This window comes from Polypterus senegalus, chromosome 18 (assembly GCF_016835505.1).
Source record: "Polypterus senegalus isolate Bchr_013 chromosome 18, ASM1683550v1, whole genome shotgun sequence".
Classification (NCBI taxonomy): domain Eukaryota; kingdom Metazoa; phylum Chordata; class Cladistia; order Polypteriformes; family Polypteridae; genus Polypterus; species Polypterus senegalus.
The window spans coordinates 30492701-30512966 of record NC_053171.1 but is presented as its reverse complement, the minus strand read 5'-3'; the positions used below and the strand labels follow the sequence as shown (position 1 = coordinate 30512966).

General features: G+C 38.3%; 1 protein-coding gene across 4 annotated transcripts in view; it reads right to left on the bottom strand.

Moving 5' to 3' along the window:
- Nucleotides 1-20266, bottom strand: part of tdrd9 (tudor domain containing 9) — a 178663-nt gene that overhangs the window by 41722 nt on the left and 116675 nt on the right. For 3 of the 4 annotated variants that reach the window (XM_039741781.1, XM_039741783.1, XM_039741782.1), the window contains 3 exons: nt 19820-19981; nt 11937-12048; nt 8025-8237 (listed from right to left, as the gene is read on the bottom strand). In XM_039741781.1, coding sequence (XP_039597715.1) covers nt 8025-8237; nt 11937-12048; nt 19820-19981 — 487 coding nt within the window. The remainder of the gene's footprint in view (nt 1-8024; nt 8238-11936; nt 12049-19819; nt 19982-20266) is intronic. The other variant, XM_039741784.1, reaches the window with a different exon arrangement.

The following is a 20266-nucleotide window of genomic DNA, read 5'->3' as shown; positions in this document are numbered from 1 at the left end:
AGGGTAGTTGGATCCATTATTTTACACACCGGCATAAACATAAGGTACCGACAGTCGGAGATTCTCAAGGCTGACTTCGCAGCACTAATTAAAAACATGAAGGAACGGACCCCATCGGCAAAAATCTTCATCTCGGGTCCACTATCTCTCGTCAGACGATCAAATGAATACTACAGTCTGCTGGGATTAAACAACTGGCTGAAAGTCTTCTGCGAGACTCAAGACATCGGGTTCGACAATTGGGACCTCTTTTGGGAAAGGCCACGTTTCTTCAAGCGGGATGGCCTGCACCCGAATAGATTTGTCGCCCGAGTCCTCTCCGAAAACATCGCTAAGGTAATTAGTCTATCTTGACTGTCTATTTCTACTTTAAACCCCTTCCGTAATGCTACTGCTTTGCTAGGATATAATGGCATAACAAAGTCTTCCATAAAAGTGCACAACATTAATAATCTAATAACCAATCTTAATGCACATAAAAAATCTAGGCAGTGCGGCATAAACACCAATAATTTAATTGCAATTACTACTTTAGATCAACAATGCATTAAAACTATAAAAACAGATTGTAGATTACATAAAAAATACACACAGAGCGTTAACAAAAATAACTTAGTTTCTGTTCCAAATACCAATAACGCGCATAGAATTCAGCTCTGCCCCTCTGAAACATTAAATATGGCATTATTAAACATTAGAGCTTTAACTAACGACTTTTTTTATTATCAACAATCTTATTAGTGAGAGAAACACTGATTTTATTGCACTAAGTGAAACGTGGCTTAACTCTGACGGCGCGGCTGTTTTAATCGAATCTGCGCCTCCGGATTAGTTTTACTTGTGCGGATCGCCAGGGAAAAAAGGGGGGCGGCTTGGCAAACATTTACTCGAGCCGGTTAAAGTGTAAAGATGTTAGTTTTGGTAAATTTAAGTCCTTTGAGTATCTCGCTGTTATTCATGGAGATTCTCACGTTCTTAGTTTTATCCGTGTATAGACCTCCTAAATTTAATGAGACTTTCTTAGAGGAATTCTCAGACTTAATGTCAATTTTAATTACGAACTATGACACACTTAGTCGGCGACTAACTTTCATATCGATAATCAGTGTGACCTAAAAGTAAAGGAATTCATGAACCTCCTGGACTCTTTTGATTTGAGACAGCTTGTTAATCAACCTACACATAAAGCAGGTCATACGTTCAACTTTTAGTCCTTTGGAAATTACTAAAGTTGATGTGAAGCAGATCATTGATATTGGTCTATCAGACCACTTTCTTCTACTATTTAATATAGAAATAATGATAGAAAACATTCATGAGAAGCAAATTGTTAAAAAACGCTTCTTTGACTCATCAGCAGTTTTAAAACTTACAAACATTCTAAGCAATCAGTCCGTTTATAGTGCCAACTATAATAGCGAGGATAATGTAAATAGTAAGGTGGAAAATTTTAATTCTAAAGTAAGAGCTGCTGTTGACATAGTTGCACCTGAAAAGACAGTTAAAAAATCTTCTAGCATTGTTATTCCATGGAAGACCCAAAGAGTGTCTGATTTAAAAAGAACATGTCGTAGAGCTGAGCGTAAATGGAGGAAAACTAAACTAACTATCCATTATGAGATATTGAAGGTTAAAATAACAGAATACAATAACACAGTCCGTCTTGAGAGGCTGCTATTTCTCTAAGATTATAAATAACAATGCTAGTAATCCCAGAGTCTTATTTTCTACAATTGATCATCTGTTAAACCCAGGTAACACAAAGGAATGCCCCCAAAATACTTCCAGTGAAACCTGTGAGAACATTGCTGTATTTTTCAATCAAAAAATTAATGATATTAGAAATAACATAGTACGTCTCCCCAACACTGCGGAACCTCCTATGCCCCAATACTCAGTTATAAACAAATTGAATTCTTTCACCAGGATAGATTTACCTGATTTACATAGAATAATCTCTCAACTGAAACCCTCCACCTGCGTCCTTGACCCAATACCAACAAGGTTTTTCAAAGAAGTATCAGGCGTGCTAATTGATAATATTCTTGACATAGTAAATTAGTCATTAAATACGGGGGTCTTCCCAGACTGTCTTAAGACTGCTGTAGTTAAACCCCTACTCAAGAAAAATAATCTTGACCCCTCTGCTTTTGAAAATTTTAGACCCATCTCTAACCTGCCCTTCTTAAGTAAAATTCTAGAGAAGGCAGTCATTATGCAGTTAAATGACCACCTCAATAAACATGCTATTCTTGATAAATTTCAGTCAGTTTTTAGAACAAATCACAGCACAGAAACAGCACTTGTTAAAGTAGTAAATGACTTGCGGTCTAAATGCAGACAGAGGCCATTTATCTGTTCTCATCCTCTAGATCTGAGTGCTGCATTTGACACCATTGATCACAATATTCTTAGAAATCGTCTTAGTCAATGGGTGGGCCTCTCTGGCAGTGTCTTAAATTGGTTTGAATCCTACCTGGCCGGGGGAAAATTCTTTGTTAGTTGTAGTAATCACAACTCAAAAGACACACGATATCTTATATGGTGTTCCACAAGGCTCTATCCTGGGTCTGCTGCTCTTCTCAATCTATATGCTTCCGTTAGGTCAGATTATCTCAGGTTACAACGTGAGCTACCACAGCTATGCTGATGACACACAGCTGTACTTATCAATAGCACCTGATGACACCGACTCTCTCGATTCACTAACACAATGTCTTACTGGTATTTCTGAATGGATGAATAGTAATTTTCTCAAACTAAATAAAGAGAAAACTGAAATTTTAGTGATTGGCAATAATGGATTCAATGAGGTTATCAGAAATAAACTTGATGCATTAGGATTAAAAGTTAAGACGGAAGTAAAAAACTTAGGGGTAACTGTTGACTGTAATCTGAATTTTAAATTGCATATTCATCAGACCACTAGGACAGCATTTTTTTCACTTAAGAAACATAGCAAAAGTTAGACCTCTTATATCATTGAAAGATGCTGAGAAATTAATTCACGCTTTTGTTTTCAGTCGACTAGATTACTGTAACGCACTCCTCTCAGGACTACCCAAAAAAGACATAAATCATTTGCAACAAGTGCAGAATGCAGCTGCTAGAATCCTAACTAGGAAAAGAAAATCCGAACACATTTCTCCAGTTTTAATGTCACTACACTGGTTACCTGTGTCTTTCAGAATTGACTTTAAAACTCTGCTTATGGTTTATAAAGCCTTAAAAAAAATCTCGCTCCATCTTATATATCGGAACGTCTGACACCCTATATTCCAAATCGTAACCCAAGATCCTCAAATTAGTGTCTCCTTACAATTCCAAAAGCTAAATTTAAAAGAAGTGGTGAGGCGGCCTTCTGCTGTTATGCACCTAAAATTTGGCCTATGCCACCACCACCTACTCAAAGCATCATGATGCTCCAACATTGATGGACTAAAAGCCAGAAGTCTATGTGACTATCATCATCAAGTCCTTCCGTGAGAACCCTAAATCCAAAGAGGACTTGTTTCACTTATGTTAGGTAGAATGGCCAGAGGGGACTGGGCAGTCTCATGGTCTGGAATCCCTACAGACTATTTTTTTTTCTCCAGCCATCTGGAGGTTTTTTTTGTTTTTTCTGTCCACCCTGGCCATCGGACCTTACTCTTATTCTATGTTAATTAATGTTGACTTATTTTATTTTCTGTGTCTTTTATTCTTCTATTCTTCATTATGAAAAGCACTTTGAGCTACATTTTTGTAGGAAAATGTGCTATATAAATAAATGTTGTTGTTGTTATACCAGTGACTGAGCCAGGCTGGGGAAAGAAAACACATTTTTAGTTAATTTGAAACAAAAAAAATTAAACTGTTCTAGAAAGTCAGGATTTGTCTACAATGCCACAACCACGGATATGGAGAAAGGACTATGAGGCAAAGAAAACAAGCATACTCTACACCCAGCACATCAACACAATGCTCAATTCTACACAGCTCCTTTAACACTAGAATTACCAGAGCCTACGAAAAAACTCGTAATTCCGTCCCACCTTAAACTGCTTCTTAAATCCCTTCACACCTCTCCGCCAGCGTCCTTTGTTCTCTAAATGTGCTGATAAAGAGATGCTAGGAGCAGCCAGCTATTCCATCCCCCACCAATTTAGAACGTGCACGAACTTCTCTCAGCTCATGCCTTGATTGAGTATCTGGGAATGAAGTGGAGGTTTAGAGTGGAAATAATAGATCGTTGTTTGGAACACACACATTTCATGTCTGTTCCGTTTCTACAGTAATCTGTGTCAACACATTGTTAAAACAGAAACTTTTTTTATATTCTAGTAGTAGATGACAAAATGTAGGCATAAACTATATAATGTATGAAGCCTGAAGTCCAAATAGCAAAGAAACATTTTCACAAGAATAACACAATTGCACTTTTATTCAAACATATAACTGCAGAAACAAAAAGCCGCCTTAACATGCGACATTGACACCAGTTTACTGTAACTGACTCCGTGGTTCAATAGATTCAGCCCCGCTTGAATCAAGGGTGAAGGGTTCGATCCTGCCTCCATTTTGAGAAGTAAACTGCTCTTAGTCTTACTGTTTTAGAATAAAAGCATACATTTGATTTCAGTCTGTAACAGCCAGTGCAATTTATGATCTTTGTAAAGGATAGCTTTTTTTTTTTTTATTCACTTTTCACTCTCAGTCGCTCAGAATCAATCCATACAACCCCATCTGACACGGCTGTTTTCACTAAAGACGCTATAGCTCTGCAGTGTACCACGATGCATACTAACGCTACCGGTTTTGACACACAACGCTGGCGAAGCTGCCTTCTTCGTGTCTCACCGCCACTTGCTTTTCTTTTATTCAGTTTTATTGAGTGTTCCTGCCAGTCCCCATGTTGCTGTATGCTTTTCTTTTGTACTCCAGGACATGCAGAGGAAAGAATGGTAAAGACCAGTAACTTCGCGCTATATGCAATCATCAGACACTCCCCATCTGCCCGTGTCGCTCAAACACAGGAACATATATTGGTGTAAAGTATAACAAAAGTGCACTTTTATTCAAGTGCACTTTTTCCATCGCCTTTTCCTGTAAGAAGCAGTGTACACACTTCTCTCTATGCTGTGGTTTCTATTACACACCTGAAAGAAAGAGACAATATATGTGAAAATATAATCGCACTAATGCAATATTATTTGAAAACGAACAGCGCCAGATCGGGTGTGAATTTATGCAGGAACTGGAAATTCTCTGATGCGGACCTTCCCCAGGGAAGAAAGTACAGTGTCAGGTGCTCATTCAGTGTAATAGAAACCATAGCACAGAGAGGTGTGTACACGGCAACAAGTACACGGTCGTAAATGTAGGAAGGACGGTCCTTGGGTGTGTGGAACTGTTAATATTTGAATGTGATGATTTTATATAGCACGGAATGAAAATCTGCACTTCTTAGCATTGCACCATGCAAGATGTCGTATCAATCGCCTACTGTAACTTGCTTTCTTTTTTCTTCGGTTATACAGGTAGTTTTGAATAAAAGTGCACTTGTTTTGTTTGTGAAATGAAGTGTCTGCGTGCACTTTTCGTGGCATTACACGTGTATTTTTTGAGCATGCCCGTTTGAGCAGTATAAAAAGTATAACAAAACAACGGGCAGATGGGGAGTGTCTGATGATTGCATATAGCGCCAACTTACTGCTCTTTACTATTCTCTCCTCTGCGTGCCCTGGAGTACAAAAGAAACAGAATACAGACGCTATAGCTCTGTGCTGTACCACGATGCATACTACCCCGGTTCTGACACACAGACGCTGGCGAAGCTGCCTTCTTCGTATCTCACCGTCACTTGATTTTCTTTTTATTCAGTTTTATTGAGTGTTCCTGCCAGTCCCCGCATGTTGCTGTATGCTGGATATTTTCACATGTATTGTCTCTTTCTTTCAGGTGTGTAATAGAAACCACAGCATAGAGAGAAGTGTGTACACTGCTTCTTACAGGAAAAGGCGATGGAAAAAGTGCACTTGAATAAAAGTGCACTTTTGTTATACTTTTACACCAATATATGTTCCTGTGTTTGAACGACACGGGCAGATGGGGAGTGTCTGATGATTGCATATAGCCGGTTACTGGTCTTTACCATTCTTTCCTCTGCATGTCCTGGAGTACAAAAGAAAAAGCATACAGCAACATGCGGGGACTGGCAGGAACACTCAATAAAACTGAATAAAAAGAAAAGCAAGTGACGGTGAGACACGAAGAAGGCAGCTTTGCCAGCGCTTGTGTGTCAAACCGGGGTTAGCGTTAGTATGCATCGTGGTACACTGCAGAGCTATAGCGCGTCTTTAGTGAAAACAGCCGTGTCAGATGGGGTTGTATGGATTGATTCTGAACGCGACTGAGAGAGTGAAAAGTGAATTAAAAAAAAAAAAAAAGCTAACCTTTACAAAGATCATAAATTGCACCGGCTGTTACAGACTGAAATCAAATGTATGCTTTTATTCTAAAACAGTAAGACTAAGAGCAGTTTACTTCTCAAAACGGAGGGGAGCAGGATCGAACCCGTCCACCCTTGATTCGCAAGCGGGGGCTGAATCTATTGAACCACGGAGTCAGTTACAGTAAACTGGTGTCAATGTCGCATGTTAAGGCGGCTTTTGTTTCTGCAGTTATATGTTTGAATAAAAGTGCAATTGTGTTATTCTTGTGAAAATGTTTCTTTGCTATTTGGACTTCAGGCTTCATACATTATATAGTTTATGCCTACATTTTGTCATCTACTACTAGAATATAAAAAAGTTTCTGTTTTAACAATGTGTTGACACAGATTACTGTAGAAACGGAACAGACATGAAATGCGTGTGTTCCAAACAACGATCTATTATTTCACTCTAAAACTCCACTTCACTCCCAGATACTCAATCAAGGCATGAGCTGAGAGAAGTTCGTGCACGTTCTAAATTGGTGGGGGGATGGAATAGCCGGCTGCTCTTTATCAGCACATTTAGAAGACAAAGGGCGCTGGCGGAGAGGTGTGAAGGGATTTAAGAAGCAGTTTAAGGTGGGACGGAATTACGAGTTTTTTCGTAGGCTCTGGTAATTCTAGTGTTAAAGGTGTGGAATCATAAAACTGTTTCTGCGCCAAAATACTGTAATTGAGAACACATAGCAGATAGTGAACAACCAACTAAACACCTGCTTTCTTACAATTAACCATTACTGCCCAATAAATTCAAGATTACTCTCACCCAACAATGTGCATCAGGGCAAAGGCAAGCTGCCTGAGATGTCATATTAAATCCAAAAATGAAGTATCCATCCATTTCACCCATTCTCAAACCCACTTATCCTGAGAAGGGTTTCAGGGAAGCTGCAGTCTATCCCACCAAGCATCAGTTGCCAATGCAGGAAAACTAAATGAAGCACTAAGTGTGAAAACTTGTAAATCAAGAAACTCCCAAGAACACCTAAATAGACATGTTATGTTTATCTGTCTAGTTTGTCTTGCATCCCATACTGTATGCACATATACAAGCTGATATCAAATTTGTATAATCTTTGTGTATATCAATTGTATTACTCTGATACTTATCTAATGTTAAGGAATAACTGCCCTCCCTAACATTCACAGAGAAAGGTGGGAACCTTACCAGAAGTATCTTACGGTTAGGGCCCATTCATTCAGTCACCCATCCATTCTTCTGTTACATACTGTTGGAAATTTGAAAAAAATAATAGCACCGATCTTTATATTTTTGCTAGAGTAGAGAAAATTATGGAAAGCCAAAAAATATCATCCTGACTACTTTAGACAGTACATGAGGAGGTTTTATTAAGTACTCTTTTTTTAGTTCAGTCCCAACCCACTCAACTGCATGTAACTGCTCCCTCTTTCATGTCCTGTTTGCAACAGAACAGCATCAATGGATCTGTAAATGTGTTATTCATTTTCTCTTGTTAACTGCATAACACACTATACTGTATACCTAAAGTAAACTTGAAGATTTAAAATTATTTTTCTAACATCTTACCTCAACAGAGTTTGCTGAAACATGAATAATTTTAGCTCTGTAATAAGCCACATAATCCATCTCTTTAAATGGGGCTAAGCAAAGCATGCTAGGGTATGGAGGTGAAGAGAGAGGCTGTAGCTCTTGACAGTTGATATCTGATGTCAGTTTCATCAGGATCTGCATACTCTTCTCATCACTTTTATAGCCCCAGAAGTGCCCAACTTCCATTACCTAAATACAACATCAAAATTCCACAAAGATTATCTTAAATTTAGAGCAGTGTAATAAATAAGAGCAAGAAACAAAACCTATTTGAAGTGGCTTTTCCTCATTAGTTAAAATCTCTTAAGCACAGAAACTCTCCAAATGGACTCTGACACAGCAGGTATATCCAACTCAACATCATCATCTTTCTTCTGCTTTTATGATTAGGGTTATGGTAGCAACAAGCTGAGCACACCAGGTCAACCTTACCTCTGCATCTTTCTTATGAAACACCCCGATGTTCTCCTGACAGCTGAGAGATGCAACATAAATAATTCATCCAATATGCCCTTAGTCTGCCCCTTGTTCTTCTCGCAGTGGGCTGTGCCTTGTACACATCTCAATTGGCCTCTCATTCTTTCAGGCAGGCACTATTCAGAGCTGATGACCATAGGCATGTCTAGAGATGCACACTGACAAAAATCATCAGCTTCATCTACACATATAGCTCCTGCTTCACCACCATGATCAGCTGCAACATTTGTAAAACACCCGCCCCCGAACAAATTCAGTGGTCAGTCTCGTAATCATCTGTACCTTCAGTCATAGTGTAAGACCAAGGTACTTAAAAAATTCCACTTCAGGCAGCTGATCATCCAGTAGGTGCAGGGAATATGCCCCTCTTTTCTATAGGAGGACTATGACCTTCATATCTGGAAAAAAGAACTCTAATCCTAATCTCCATTGTGTACCAGATAATCCTGTTTAATGAAGCCAAGTGAACATTATCGACAATTACCAGTGATGCAACCCTTAGGTTCACAACCAGGATAACTCAAATATCATCGTAAAATCTTTCTACTACAACTGTGAACAGGATGTAAGACACACATTTGGCAGAGTCTAACATCTACACTGAACAGTCTCAATTTAACATCAAGTACAGTACATGAACAAAACTCTCCCTCTGTAAATAGGGTTCCTTGCCTAATGAACTGTCCTATTACATTAAACAAGGCCTGTTGCTAAATAGGTCATTGTTAGTAGTCTTTAAGACACAGTCAATACACTTTATATGAGGCAAGGTGGCCATGTGACACACTCCTGTTATAGGACATCTTAGTTATAAAATGTGTATCAATAATATTGGAGTAGCCTCCATAAAATCAGGGTGTTAAATACTAAACGTATAACTATTTATTCTGTGCAAATTTACAGATACTCTCAAAGGTGTTGAAAAGAACCAGAGGAAACAAAACCTATGCTGCAACATTTTTAAAAATTATTCAGGGATGATTAAAAAAGGCATATTTTCAATGTTAAAAATAACCACCCCCAACCTCAAACATGTTCCAATCAAAACTACAATTTTGAAACTTTCTTTCATAAATAGAGTGTATAACTGCTCAAAAAATTAAAGGAACACTTTGAAAACACATCTATATTGATAATGTCTGGGTAATGTGTTAGGAATGAAAGGATGTCGCATTGTTTTATGGAAATAAAAATGATCAACCTACAGAGAGCTGAATTTCAAGACACCCCTAAAATCAAAGTGAAAAAATGATGCAGCAGGCTATTCCATTTTGACGAAATTTCACTGCAGCAACTCAATCATACTCAGTAGATTGAATGTTGCCCCCCAACTGTGCTTGTTTGCATGCCTGACAACATCATTGGCAGGGCCATGCTCCTACTCAGACGACGGATGGTGTCCTGGGTGATCACCTCCCAGATCTGGATCACTGACCTCCTGGACAATCTGAAGTGCATCCGGCCAGCGTCAGATGGACTGAAACAAAATGTCTATTCTATGGATTGAGATCAGGCGAGTGAGCGTGGGGGCCAGTAAATGGTATCAATTCCTTCATCCTCCAAGAACTGCCTGCATACTCTAGCCACATGACACCGGGCATTGTCATGCACCAGGAGGAACCCAGGACTCACTGCACCAGCACAGTGTCTGACAATGGGTCCAAGGATTTCATCCTGATACCTAATGGCAGTCAAGATGCCGTTGTCTAGCCTGTAGAGGTCTGTGCGTCCCTCCATGGATATGCCTCCCCAGACCATCACTGACCCACCACCAAACCGGTCATGCTGAACAATGTTACAGGCAGCATAACTTTTGTAGACCCTTTCATGTCTATCACGGATGCTCAGGGTGAACCTGCTCTTATCTGTGAAGAGCACAGGATGCAAGTGGTGGACCTGCCAATTCTGGTATTCTACAGCAAATGCATGTCGAGATCCATGGTGCCGGGTAGTAAACACAGGGCCCACAAGAGGACATCAGACCCTCAGGACACACTCATGAAGTCTGTTTCTGATTGTTTGGTCAGAGACATTCACACCAGTGACCTGCTGGAGTTTATTTTGTAGGGCTCTGGCAGTGCTCATCCTATTGCTCCTTGCCCAAAGGAGCAGATACCGGTCCTGCTGTTGGGTTAAGGACCTAATACGGCCCTGTCCAGCTCTCCTAGAGTAACTGCTTATCTCCTGGAATCTCCTCCATGCCCTCGAGACTGTGCTGGGAGACACAGCAAACCTTCTAGCAATGGCACATATTGATGTGCTATCCTGGAAAAGGTGGACTACCTGTGCAACCTCTGTGGGGTCCAGGTATCGCCTCATGCTACCAATAGTGACACCGACCGTAGCCAAATGCAAAACTAGTGGGGGGAAAAAAAAAAGTCAGAAAAAATTAGGAGGGAAAAATGTCACTGGCCTCCACCTGTTAAACCATTCATGTTTAGGGGTTCATTTCATTGTTGATCCTCTATTGTACTTGTTGTTTTTTTTATTATTTTAATTTTATTAACAACCACCTCTGTTACTTAACTGACCAGATCAATAGCCCAGAAGTTTCATTGACTTTATGCTATACTCCAATTAAAAAGTGTTCCTTCAATTTGTTTGAGCAGTATATATATATATATATATATATAAATATATATATATATATATATATATATATATATATAAATAGATTTCAGATTTAATATCTTAATTTAGTAACTAGTTTAAATCTTAATTACAGACTTATAAAATTAATTCCTTTCAGTGTAACCTCAGGTACTCTTTTAAAAAAATATATATATATAAAATATATATATATATATATATATATATTTTTTTTTTTTAAAAGAGTTCCTGAGGTTATTATTAGATCACTTTGAAAGGAATTAATTTTATAAGTCTGTAATTAAGATATAAACTAGTTACTAAATTTATAAGATATTAAATCTGGAAATCTGTTTTTTCTCTCCACCAACAATTTTATGTAAAAATATTATTATTAGTACAACACTTTTTTCATGCTGTATGGATATGTGAAAACATAGACCACATTTTAAAAAGAAACATGAAAGAAATTAGGACGGAGTGGTGGCTCTGAGGCTAAGGATCTGCACTGGTATCTTAAAGGTTGTCGGTTCAAATCCCTGTCACTGCCAAAACAGATCCTACTCTGTTGGGCTCTTGAGCAAGGCCCTTAACCTTCAATTGCTCTAGGGGTGCTGTACAATGGCTGACCCTGCGCTCCAACCCCAAGGGGTATGCGAAAACTAACAAATTCCTAATACAAGAAATTGTACAAGGAGAAATAAACAAAAAAATTACTTAATATAATTAAAAATATTACATTTTCATTTCAAATCTTAAAAGTTAAAACACATATTGGTATCAATTATAAGATTTCAGTTCTGGCAATTACAAAAAACTTACCTCACAGATGTTAACAGTGAACATGGGACTGGGTGGCAACTGAGGTAAGTCACTGGCAGAAGCCAAGATGGCTACAGGATACACATTATTACTTTGTAAATCTGCTATAACCCTGGAAAAAAACAAGAAAAAACACTGCTGATAGACAGATAAACACCCCAAAATGACTAAAAACAAAACTTTGACTTAACAGTCCCAGTGAGGCATTATGCAGGCTTAATGCTGTTGGTATGAAGGAGTACCAGTAGCATTTCTTAGTATATCAGAGAGAGGATATGCAGCATTGTTCATGACGACACCAAGTTTTGTTTTCATTTTCTCCATCGCTACTACCTCCACAAGGTCAAAAGTGATCATATAATTGAGCCTACCATATTAATTAGCTTGTTAATTCAAAGGAAGTCTCTTGAAGCGACGTTGCCAGCCCAGCACACAACAGCACAGAAAAATCGCGAGTTATAGAAGATGTGAAGGCAGTCTCCTAATTAAAAATAGCCTGCTCTGCTCTTGCTTATATAGTTCCTCTGTCTAACAAATCTGGTCCAACCTGTCATTTATGTGAAATCCACCCACCCCATTCCTCTGAATAAAATACTGAACTTTGTTTGTTGTAAAATAAACCAATAACCAGTTCTTGGTTTTATTAATGTTAAGTTGCAGACAATTTTTTCTGCACTAAGAAATAAATTTCTCCACCGGATTCCTATACTCTGTCTCATCCCCTTTATTAATACATTAATTAAGGCCAGAACGACCAGAGAATTTCTACAAATGATATAGCCTGGTATTATATTTACTGTATATGACCTGATAACACACATTTAATGTACAGAGTAAATTGGAAAGGAGACATGGCTATTCCTTGTGGTGGTAAAGTGATACTTTGAGCAAAAATTGTTGTTGCTGAAGAGAATTTTCATTTGTCAAGGACATCACTGTTCTCTTAGTGAGCTACTTAGATCACCTGTCAATGTTTTCAAAAAAGCTGCCTGCACACTCTACTATGTAGCGGACAAGGGGAGATTATGCATGATGGCAAATGACTTTCGTTTGTCAAGACAGGTGGTTTCTAAAATAGTAAGGCAAGTGTGTAAAGAAATCGCAGCCCACTTGGGCCCTGTATATATAAAATTAGCTGTCATTGAGTCCAAAGGAACTTGTAGCAGGGTTTCACCAGGACTCATGTAGAAATAAAGTAGCCATCCACAAATTCCATGGATTTGAAAAGAAAGGTGAGGTTTTCTCTTAACATACAAACCACCTGTGTTTACAAGTGTTCATTTATTGACATTGTAGTAAAATGGCTGGGTATTGCTCATGACACCCGTGCCGAACACACATTTGAATAGAAAAGCACGATATACATTAACCTACACGACATTTCTTTTGTTATCTAAGCCTACTTTGTGCTAAACAGTGGATTTTTGCATTTTCACTTGAATGGAGACTTAAGAACTGTGCGACTGTGGATAAGATTTTTTTTTTTTTTTAATATAAAAATGAAGGAGCAAAACTCCCATTAAAAAAATACTCAGCTTTGTGTGGATGAGGCCTTATTTAGGTAGGAATAAAAATGTTGGAGCAGTCCGATTTGTGACAGGCAGGTATCAGCAAGAATGAAAGGGAAGGACTACAGGACAGTATTGAGACCACCTACATTAAATGGGTTGGAGACAGTGGCACTGACCAAAAAACAAGAGACTGAGCTGGCAGAGTCAAAGATGTTAAGGTTTGCATTGGGTGCAACGAGGATGAACAGGATTAGAAATGAGTACACTACAGCAGTGTTTCCCAACCTTGGTCCCGGGGGCACACTGTGGCTGCAGGTTTTTGTTCCAACCAGCTTCTGTTTTTAATTGGACTCCTGGGCTAATTAAGTGATGTGTTATTTCTCAAGTTCTGTGTTTTGGGAACAATATAGAAATTAGAAAACTAATTTTGGTTAAAAAAAAAAAAAAAGTAAAAAAAAAAATTATATATACACACTCACCTAAAGGATTATTAGGACCACCATACTAATACGGTGTTTGACCCCCCTTTCGCCTTCGGAACTGCCTTAATTCTACGTGGCATTGATTCAACAAGGTGCTGAAAGCATTCTTTAGAAATGTTGGCCCATATTGATAGGATAGCATCTTGCAGTTGGGAGATTTGTGGGATGCACATCCAGGGCACAAAGCTCCCGTTCCACCTGTCACACACGTGTGCATGGGAAGCAGCTGAAGGGCTTAGGAAATACTGTTTATACATCTGCCCAGGGGGGGGGGTGCACTGACGCTCTTTCTGAGTTCTCTGCAGGTCTTACCCGGAAATCCCACCAGGAGCCGCCATTTCCAGGAAGGACACATCACTCCGGTTCCGCCCCAAGGATGATGTCACTTGATGTCACAGTTCCGCCCAGAGGACGACATCATTTCCGCCCTCTGTGCTATAAAGCTCACTGCCTTTGCTTAGGCAGGCAGTTCTGTTTTGGACTCTGTTGTGTAACAACTGTTTAAATATGCCTCAAAGACTTTTGCAGCCGGGAAACCGAATTAAACGGGTGGCTGCCCCAAACCTTTCTACGTCTCTGGTCTCCTCTTCTTACACACCACATCCCAAAGATGCTCTATTGGGTTGAGATCTGGTGACTGTGGGGGCCATTTTAGTACAGTGAACTCATTGTCATGTTCAAGAAACCAATTTGAAATGATTCGAGCTTTGTGACATGGAGCATTATCCTGCTGGAAGTAGCCATCAGAGGATGGGTACATGGTGGTCATGAAGGGATGGACATGGTCAGAAACAATGCTCAAGTAGCCCGTGGCATTTAAACGATGCCCAATTGGCACTAAGGGGCCTAAAGTGTGCCAAGAAAACATCCCCCACACCATTACACCACCACCACCAGCCTGCACAGTGGTAACAAGGCATGATGGATCCATGTTCTCATTCTGTTTACGCCAAATACTGACTCTACTATTTGAATGTCTCAAAAGAAATCGAGACTCAACAGACCAGGCAACATTTTTCCAGTCTTCAACTGTCCAATTTTGGTGAGCTCGTGCAAATTGTAGCCTCTTTTTCCTATTTGTAGTGGAGATGAGTGGTACCCCGTGGGGTCTTCTGCTGTTGTAGCCCATCCGCCTCAAGGTTGTGCGTGTTGTGGCTTCACAAATGCTTTGCTGCATACCTCGGTTGTAACGAGTGGTTATTTCAGTCAAAGTTGCTCTTCTAACAGCTTGAATCAGTCGGCCCATTCTCCTCTGACCTCTACCATCAACAAGGCATTTTCGCCTACAGGACTGCCGCATACTGGATGTTTTTCCCTTTTCACACCATGCTTTGTAAACCCTAGAAATGGTTGTGCGTGAAAATCCCAGTAACTGAGCAGATTGTGAAATACTCAGACCAGCCCGTCTGGCACCTACAACCATGCCACGCTCAAAATTGCTTAAATCACCTTTCTTTCCCATTCTGACATTCAGTTTGGAGTTTAGGAGATTGTCTTGACCAGGACCACACCCCTAAATGCATTGAAGCAACTGCCATGTGATTGGTTGATTAGATAATTGCATTAATGAGAAATTGAACAGGTGTTCCTAATAATCCTTTAGGTGAGTGGGAATCTGAATTTTCCCTTGGGATTAATAAATTATCTATCTATCTAGTGTCCTATGCTGTACTGATACAGATTTGGTATTCCTGTTTTGTGTGATATGTTTTGAAACAGTCACCAACACACACTGGCACTTGTGCAAGCAGATGTCAAACGATTGTGATTTTTTATTCCGTTGATTGTGCAAGACAGGCTAACATCTCAGGGCCTTATCTGCATTTTGAGGTACCCCTTGTGATATTGTAGGCTACCACAGTGCAAGGCTTATGGACTTCAACATTTTTCAGTAACACGAATATTAATAGGTTTTGCACTGTGAACCGTGCTTAGCATGCAGACATCTCTCTGATCCTTCCACTTGACTGCAATCGTCTTTCCGTTTTGCTACACAGCTACTGCACTATGCTGCAGCTTGACATGCTCACACAACTGGAGTCACTGAGCATATCATGACAGTTCAGCCGTACAGTTCCAAAGGCATCAGTTTTCTTTGAAGTAAAATCTCAAGCAATTTAAATGAGGCTTTGAAACTGTCCAACATTATATAATAACCTTGGTTAAGCAAATGGTCCAACAGGAACAGCACAGATGATGAAGACACACCATATTGACTGTTCTTGCCAACCCACATGGTTAAATGGGCAGCAAGAAGGTGCGGTACTGTTAGCAGTAGTATCAAGCAAACACAAAACAATCATCAGTGAAACTTGTTAGGTCAGAATCTATCACACAGGTGTCAGCTTCAATGTCCATGTCAAAGGCTGATGACCAATTCACATCACCACGATATTGCAATTCAAACAATGGTTCATTTTCAGTTTCATCTTTATATATATATATATAAAAAAAAAAAAACAGGCTATACAGCTACTCATTTCCCATTGTGTTTTGGTTTAACGCATCACCTGGCAGCAGAATACCATCCCGACACCATAAAGTGAGTCATTACAAATAGCCACAAGTCTAACAAGGGAAAACTGATTTTGTATAGACTTTCAAGCCAAGTCATGCTCAGGGTTAAAGCCAAGCAGGTTAAGCACATTAGGACAAAATTATTACAGTTGCATATATTTAGAAGGATGCAAATGTCTTTGTATTTTTCAAGCAAAAGTATCAATAATCTCATAACAAAAATGATCACCTGCAATAAAATACTCCAGCTAAAAATCTTAGGCAAACCATGAGGATTTACAATTCTGGAACATGTTGTTTCTGTCTTTAAATTAAAATGTTTTCATTAGTACAGGATGTAAAACAGAAAATGACTTGATTGCACCTGGACAACTTTAGATGGTCATCATAAGCAACACATGTAATGAAATGGGAAATGAAAACTAATTCTGGAGACAGAACAGTACCAGCCAAGGCAGAACTCCTGGTAATGCACACACGATGTATCATATCTACAGCATAGAAGACTGGTAATGGTAAATACGATTGCTTCTAAAGAAACCCTTAACTTCCACACTCTGTGCTCTTTGAAATACTTCACATAAAAAAATGCAGATTATATGGGGACCGTAAACAAAGCAACAAATCTCATTGAAACCCATAACTTTGACACAGGTGCTTTATTCCGAAGTCGAAATGGTTTGGAAACATGTATAAATCAGTTATAAAAGTTTATCTTGGAAAGACAAAATAGTCCTGCAATGGCCATATTTTTATATATATATATATATATATATATATATATATATATATATATATATATATATATATATATATTATATATACACATACACATATACACTTTGAATATAATTACTTTACTACTTAACTTTTAAATGTATTACTTACAATGACAAAACTTGTGCATTACACTTACTGCTCACTTTTTGGACCGTCTATTCATTAATACCTGTTGCTCAACCAAACATTACAATGGTTAAGGTTTAGGATCTAAAGCTAAATCTTTGCCAGTAACCTGGTATCTTTGTTCATCAAGGAAATAGGACAAAACTTAGTAAATTTTGTTGAGGTCCTACTTTGCTGAACATTTGTGCATGTATCAAACTAAACTGTATACCAAATTCAGAAGCTTCACTTTGTATTAGCAACATTAATTCAGACTACTTTAAACTAGAGTGTGGTACCACTGATTTTTGCAATTGCCATTGAGCCACTGGCAATTCATTGTCAAAATGCTATTGTGATAAAGGGGATTTTTAGAGGACTGGAACAGAAAAAAAAAGAAGTTTCTCTATATGTAGATGATATGGTAGTGTATATATCAGATCCACAAAATACTGTGCCTGCAGTCCTAACAGCACTAACAGAATTTCAAAAAATTTCTGTTCTCCGAATCAATTTGAATAAAAGTGTGCTCTTCCCAGTGAATTCTCAAGCATACAATATTAGATTGGACACCTTCCCTTTTATCATCGCAGATCAGTTTAAATACCTAGGGGTAAACATCAAAAGTAAATATAAAGCTTTTTATCAACAAAACTTTGCCATCTGTATAGAAAAAATTAAGCAAGACTTGCATAGATGGTCAACCCTTCATCATACTTTAGCTAGAAGAAAATAACATTATCAAGATGAATATCCTTCCTAAGCTTCTCTTTTTATTTCAAAACATTCCAATATACATCAATAGGTCATTTTTTAAAAAATTAGATTCAAGCATAACCTAATTTATTTGGAATTCAAAATATCCACGTATACAAAGGGCGACCCTACAAAGACCTAAGGCGGAAGGTAGCATGGCTCTACCCAACTTTAAATTTTATTACTGAGCAGCAAAAAAACTATAAAAAATAGGACATGGACACATATAGATGAACATACACAGGCTTGGTCCACAATGGCAATAAAATCCCGCAGTACTTCTTTATATTCCTTGCTATGCACCGCAATAAATACAAGTTATCGCCAATATACTAACAACCCAATTGTACTTCACTCACTCAGAATATGGAACCAATGCCAAAAGTATTTTAAGATAGAGAAGCTTTTATCTGTGGCACCTAAGCAAGAGAACCACGTTTTTCCACCCTCTCAAACATACGCAGTTTTTAATGCCTGGAAAACATTTGAGATTAAATCACTTAGAGATCTGTACATAGACAAACTCATTGCATCCTATGAACAATTACACTCCAAATTTAACTTTCCAGCAACATATTTCTTTCACAACATTCAAATTGGAAAATTTGTTAAACAGAACTTGCTGAATTTTCCTCACCTCACACCTACCTCTATGCTGGAAAAAATATTGCTCAGTCGCAAGGACTCAGACGGCACTTCCATAATATATTAAACCATTTTACAGTCCCTCCATTTCAAAGATCCAACAAAACAGTGGGAAAAGCATCTCTTACTCAACATTTCAGAAAAGGAGTGGAAAGTAGCAATGCACAGAATTCGCTTGAGTTCCATATGCGCAAAACATAGAATTATTCAACTCAAAATTATATATCAAGCGCATCTCTCTCATTTAAAATTGTCCAAAATGTTCCCAAGGCAAGGTTCCACTTGTGAACGCTGCAATCAAGTTCCAGCCTCAACAGGCCACATGTTTTGGGCCTGTACCAAATTAACATCATTTTGGACCAAAATCTTTAAATGCCTTTCAGACTTCCTTAGTGTCACAGTCCCTCCTAATCCACCACTAACAGCTGTGTTTGGGGTACTTCTAGATGGGCTTAAAGTGGAGAACAACAAACTGTAATTGCCTTTACTACACTACTGGCACGACTAGACTTATCTAGTCGTTATCAAGGCTTATCTTGCTCAATTGGAAGAATCCTACCTCACCTATTCTAAGTCAGTGGGTAACTGATGTTGTATACTATTTGAAAACTGGAAGAAAAAAAAACAAATTCGCACTTAAGAGGATCTGTACAAAGCTTTTTCAAAACCTGGCAGAACCTAATCAATAACATTTTAGACTAAGCATTTAAATTGAGGAAGCAGGTTCTCTCCCCTCTTTCACTCCATTTATCTTTATTCATTTATTAATTTATCTATTCACTTATCTTTATTAGCAACGTTTTAAACTGCTGGCCTAGCTCTCTTTCTCAGGGATGGGGGTTGATTTGTTTAGAACCTGTTTTTTTAAATGGAATGTTATTTGATTTTAATAAAAATCAATAAAATAAAAAAATCAACACTTTGTATAGTTCTGTAAAATATTTCAAACTTCACCTTAATATTACAAATCTAATTGGCTGAAATGCTCCTAAAGATGGCACATCTTTTCCAAATAAATTTCACATTTTTTTTATTAAGAACACACAAAAGCAATCTGGTTATTTTTGTTTGCTTTAGAATAATGTACCTGCCAGAGATGACTCTCCCATCTGCTTTAGTATCAATTTCCTTTATTGGATGGACAAAAAGTTCCAGCTGAGTATGAAGCGGACTCATTCTTAGAGCCAGACTCACTTCTGTGTGTGCAGTTGTGGATTTGACACTGTTTCGATAGAACTCCACATATGCACTGTAAAAGATGGCAAAGCTAATCAATATACAAAAATAATTCTAATCTTCCACAATTAGACTGGTTAGGGTTAAAAAAAAAACTGCACAGAAAGCTATAAAACATTCAGTTCACCTTATTTGTTTCAGAATATTTAGAAGCTTATGAAAACAGTTAAGAATGAGTGACATGATCAAAAATCCACATCACGGTATAATTAAAAAAACTGATCTTTTCAGTAAATACTGGTATAATGTATTTATAAGGTTTCTAAACTCTTTTTGGGACCTCCTCCAACGTGACGAC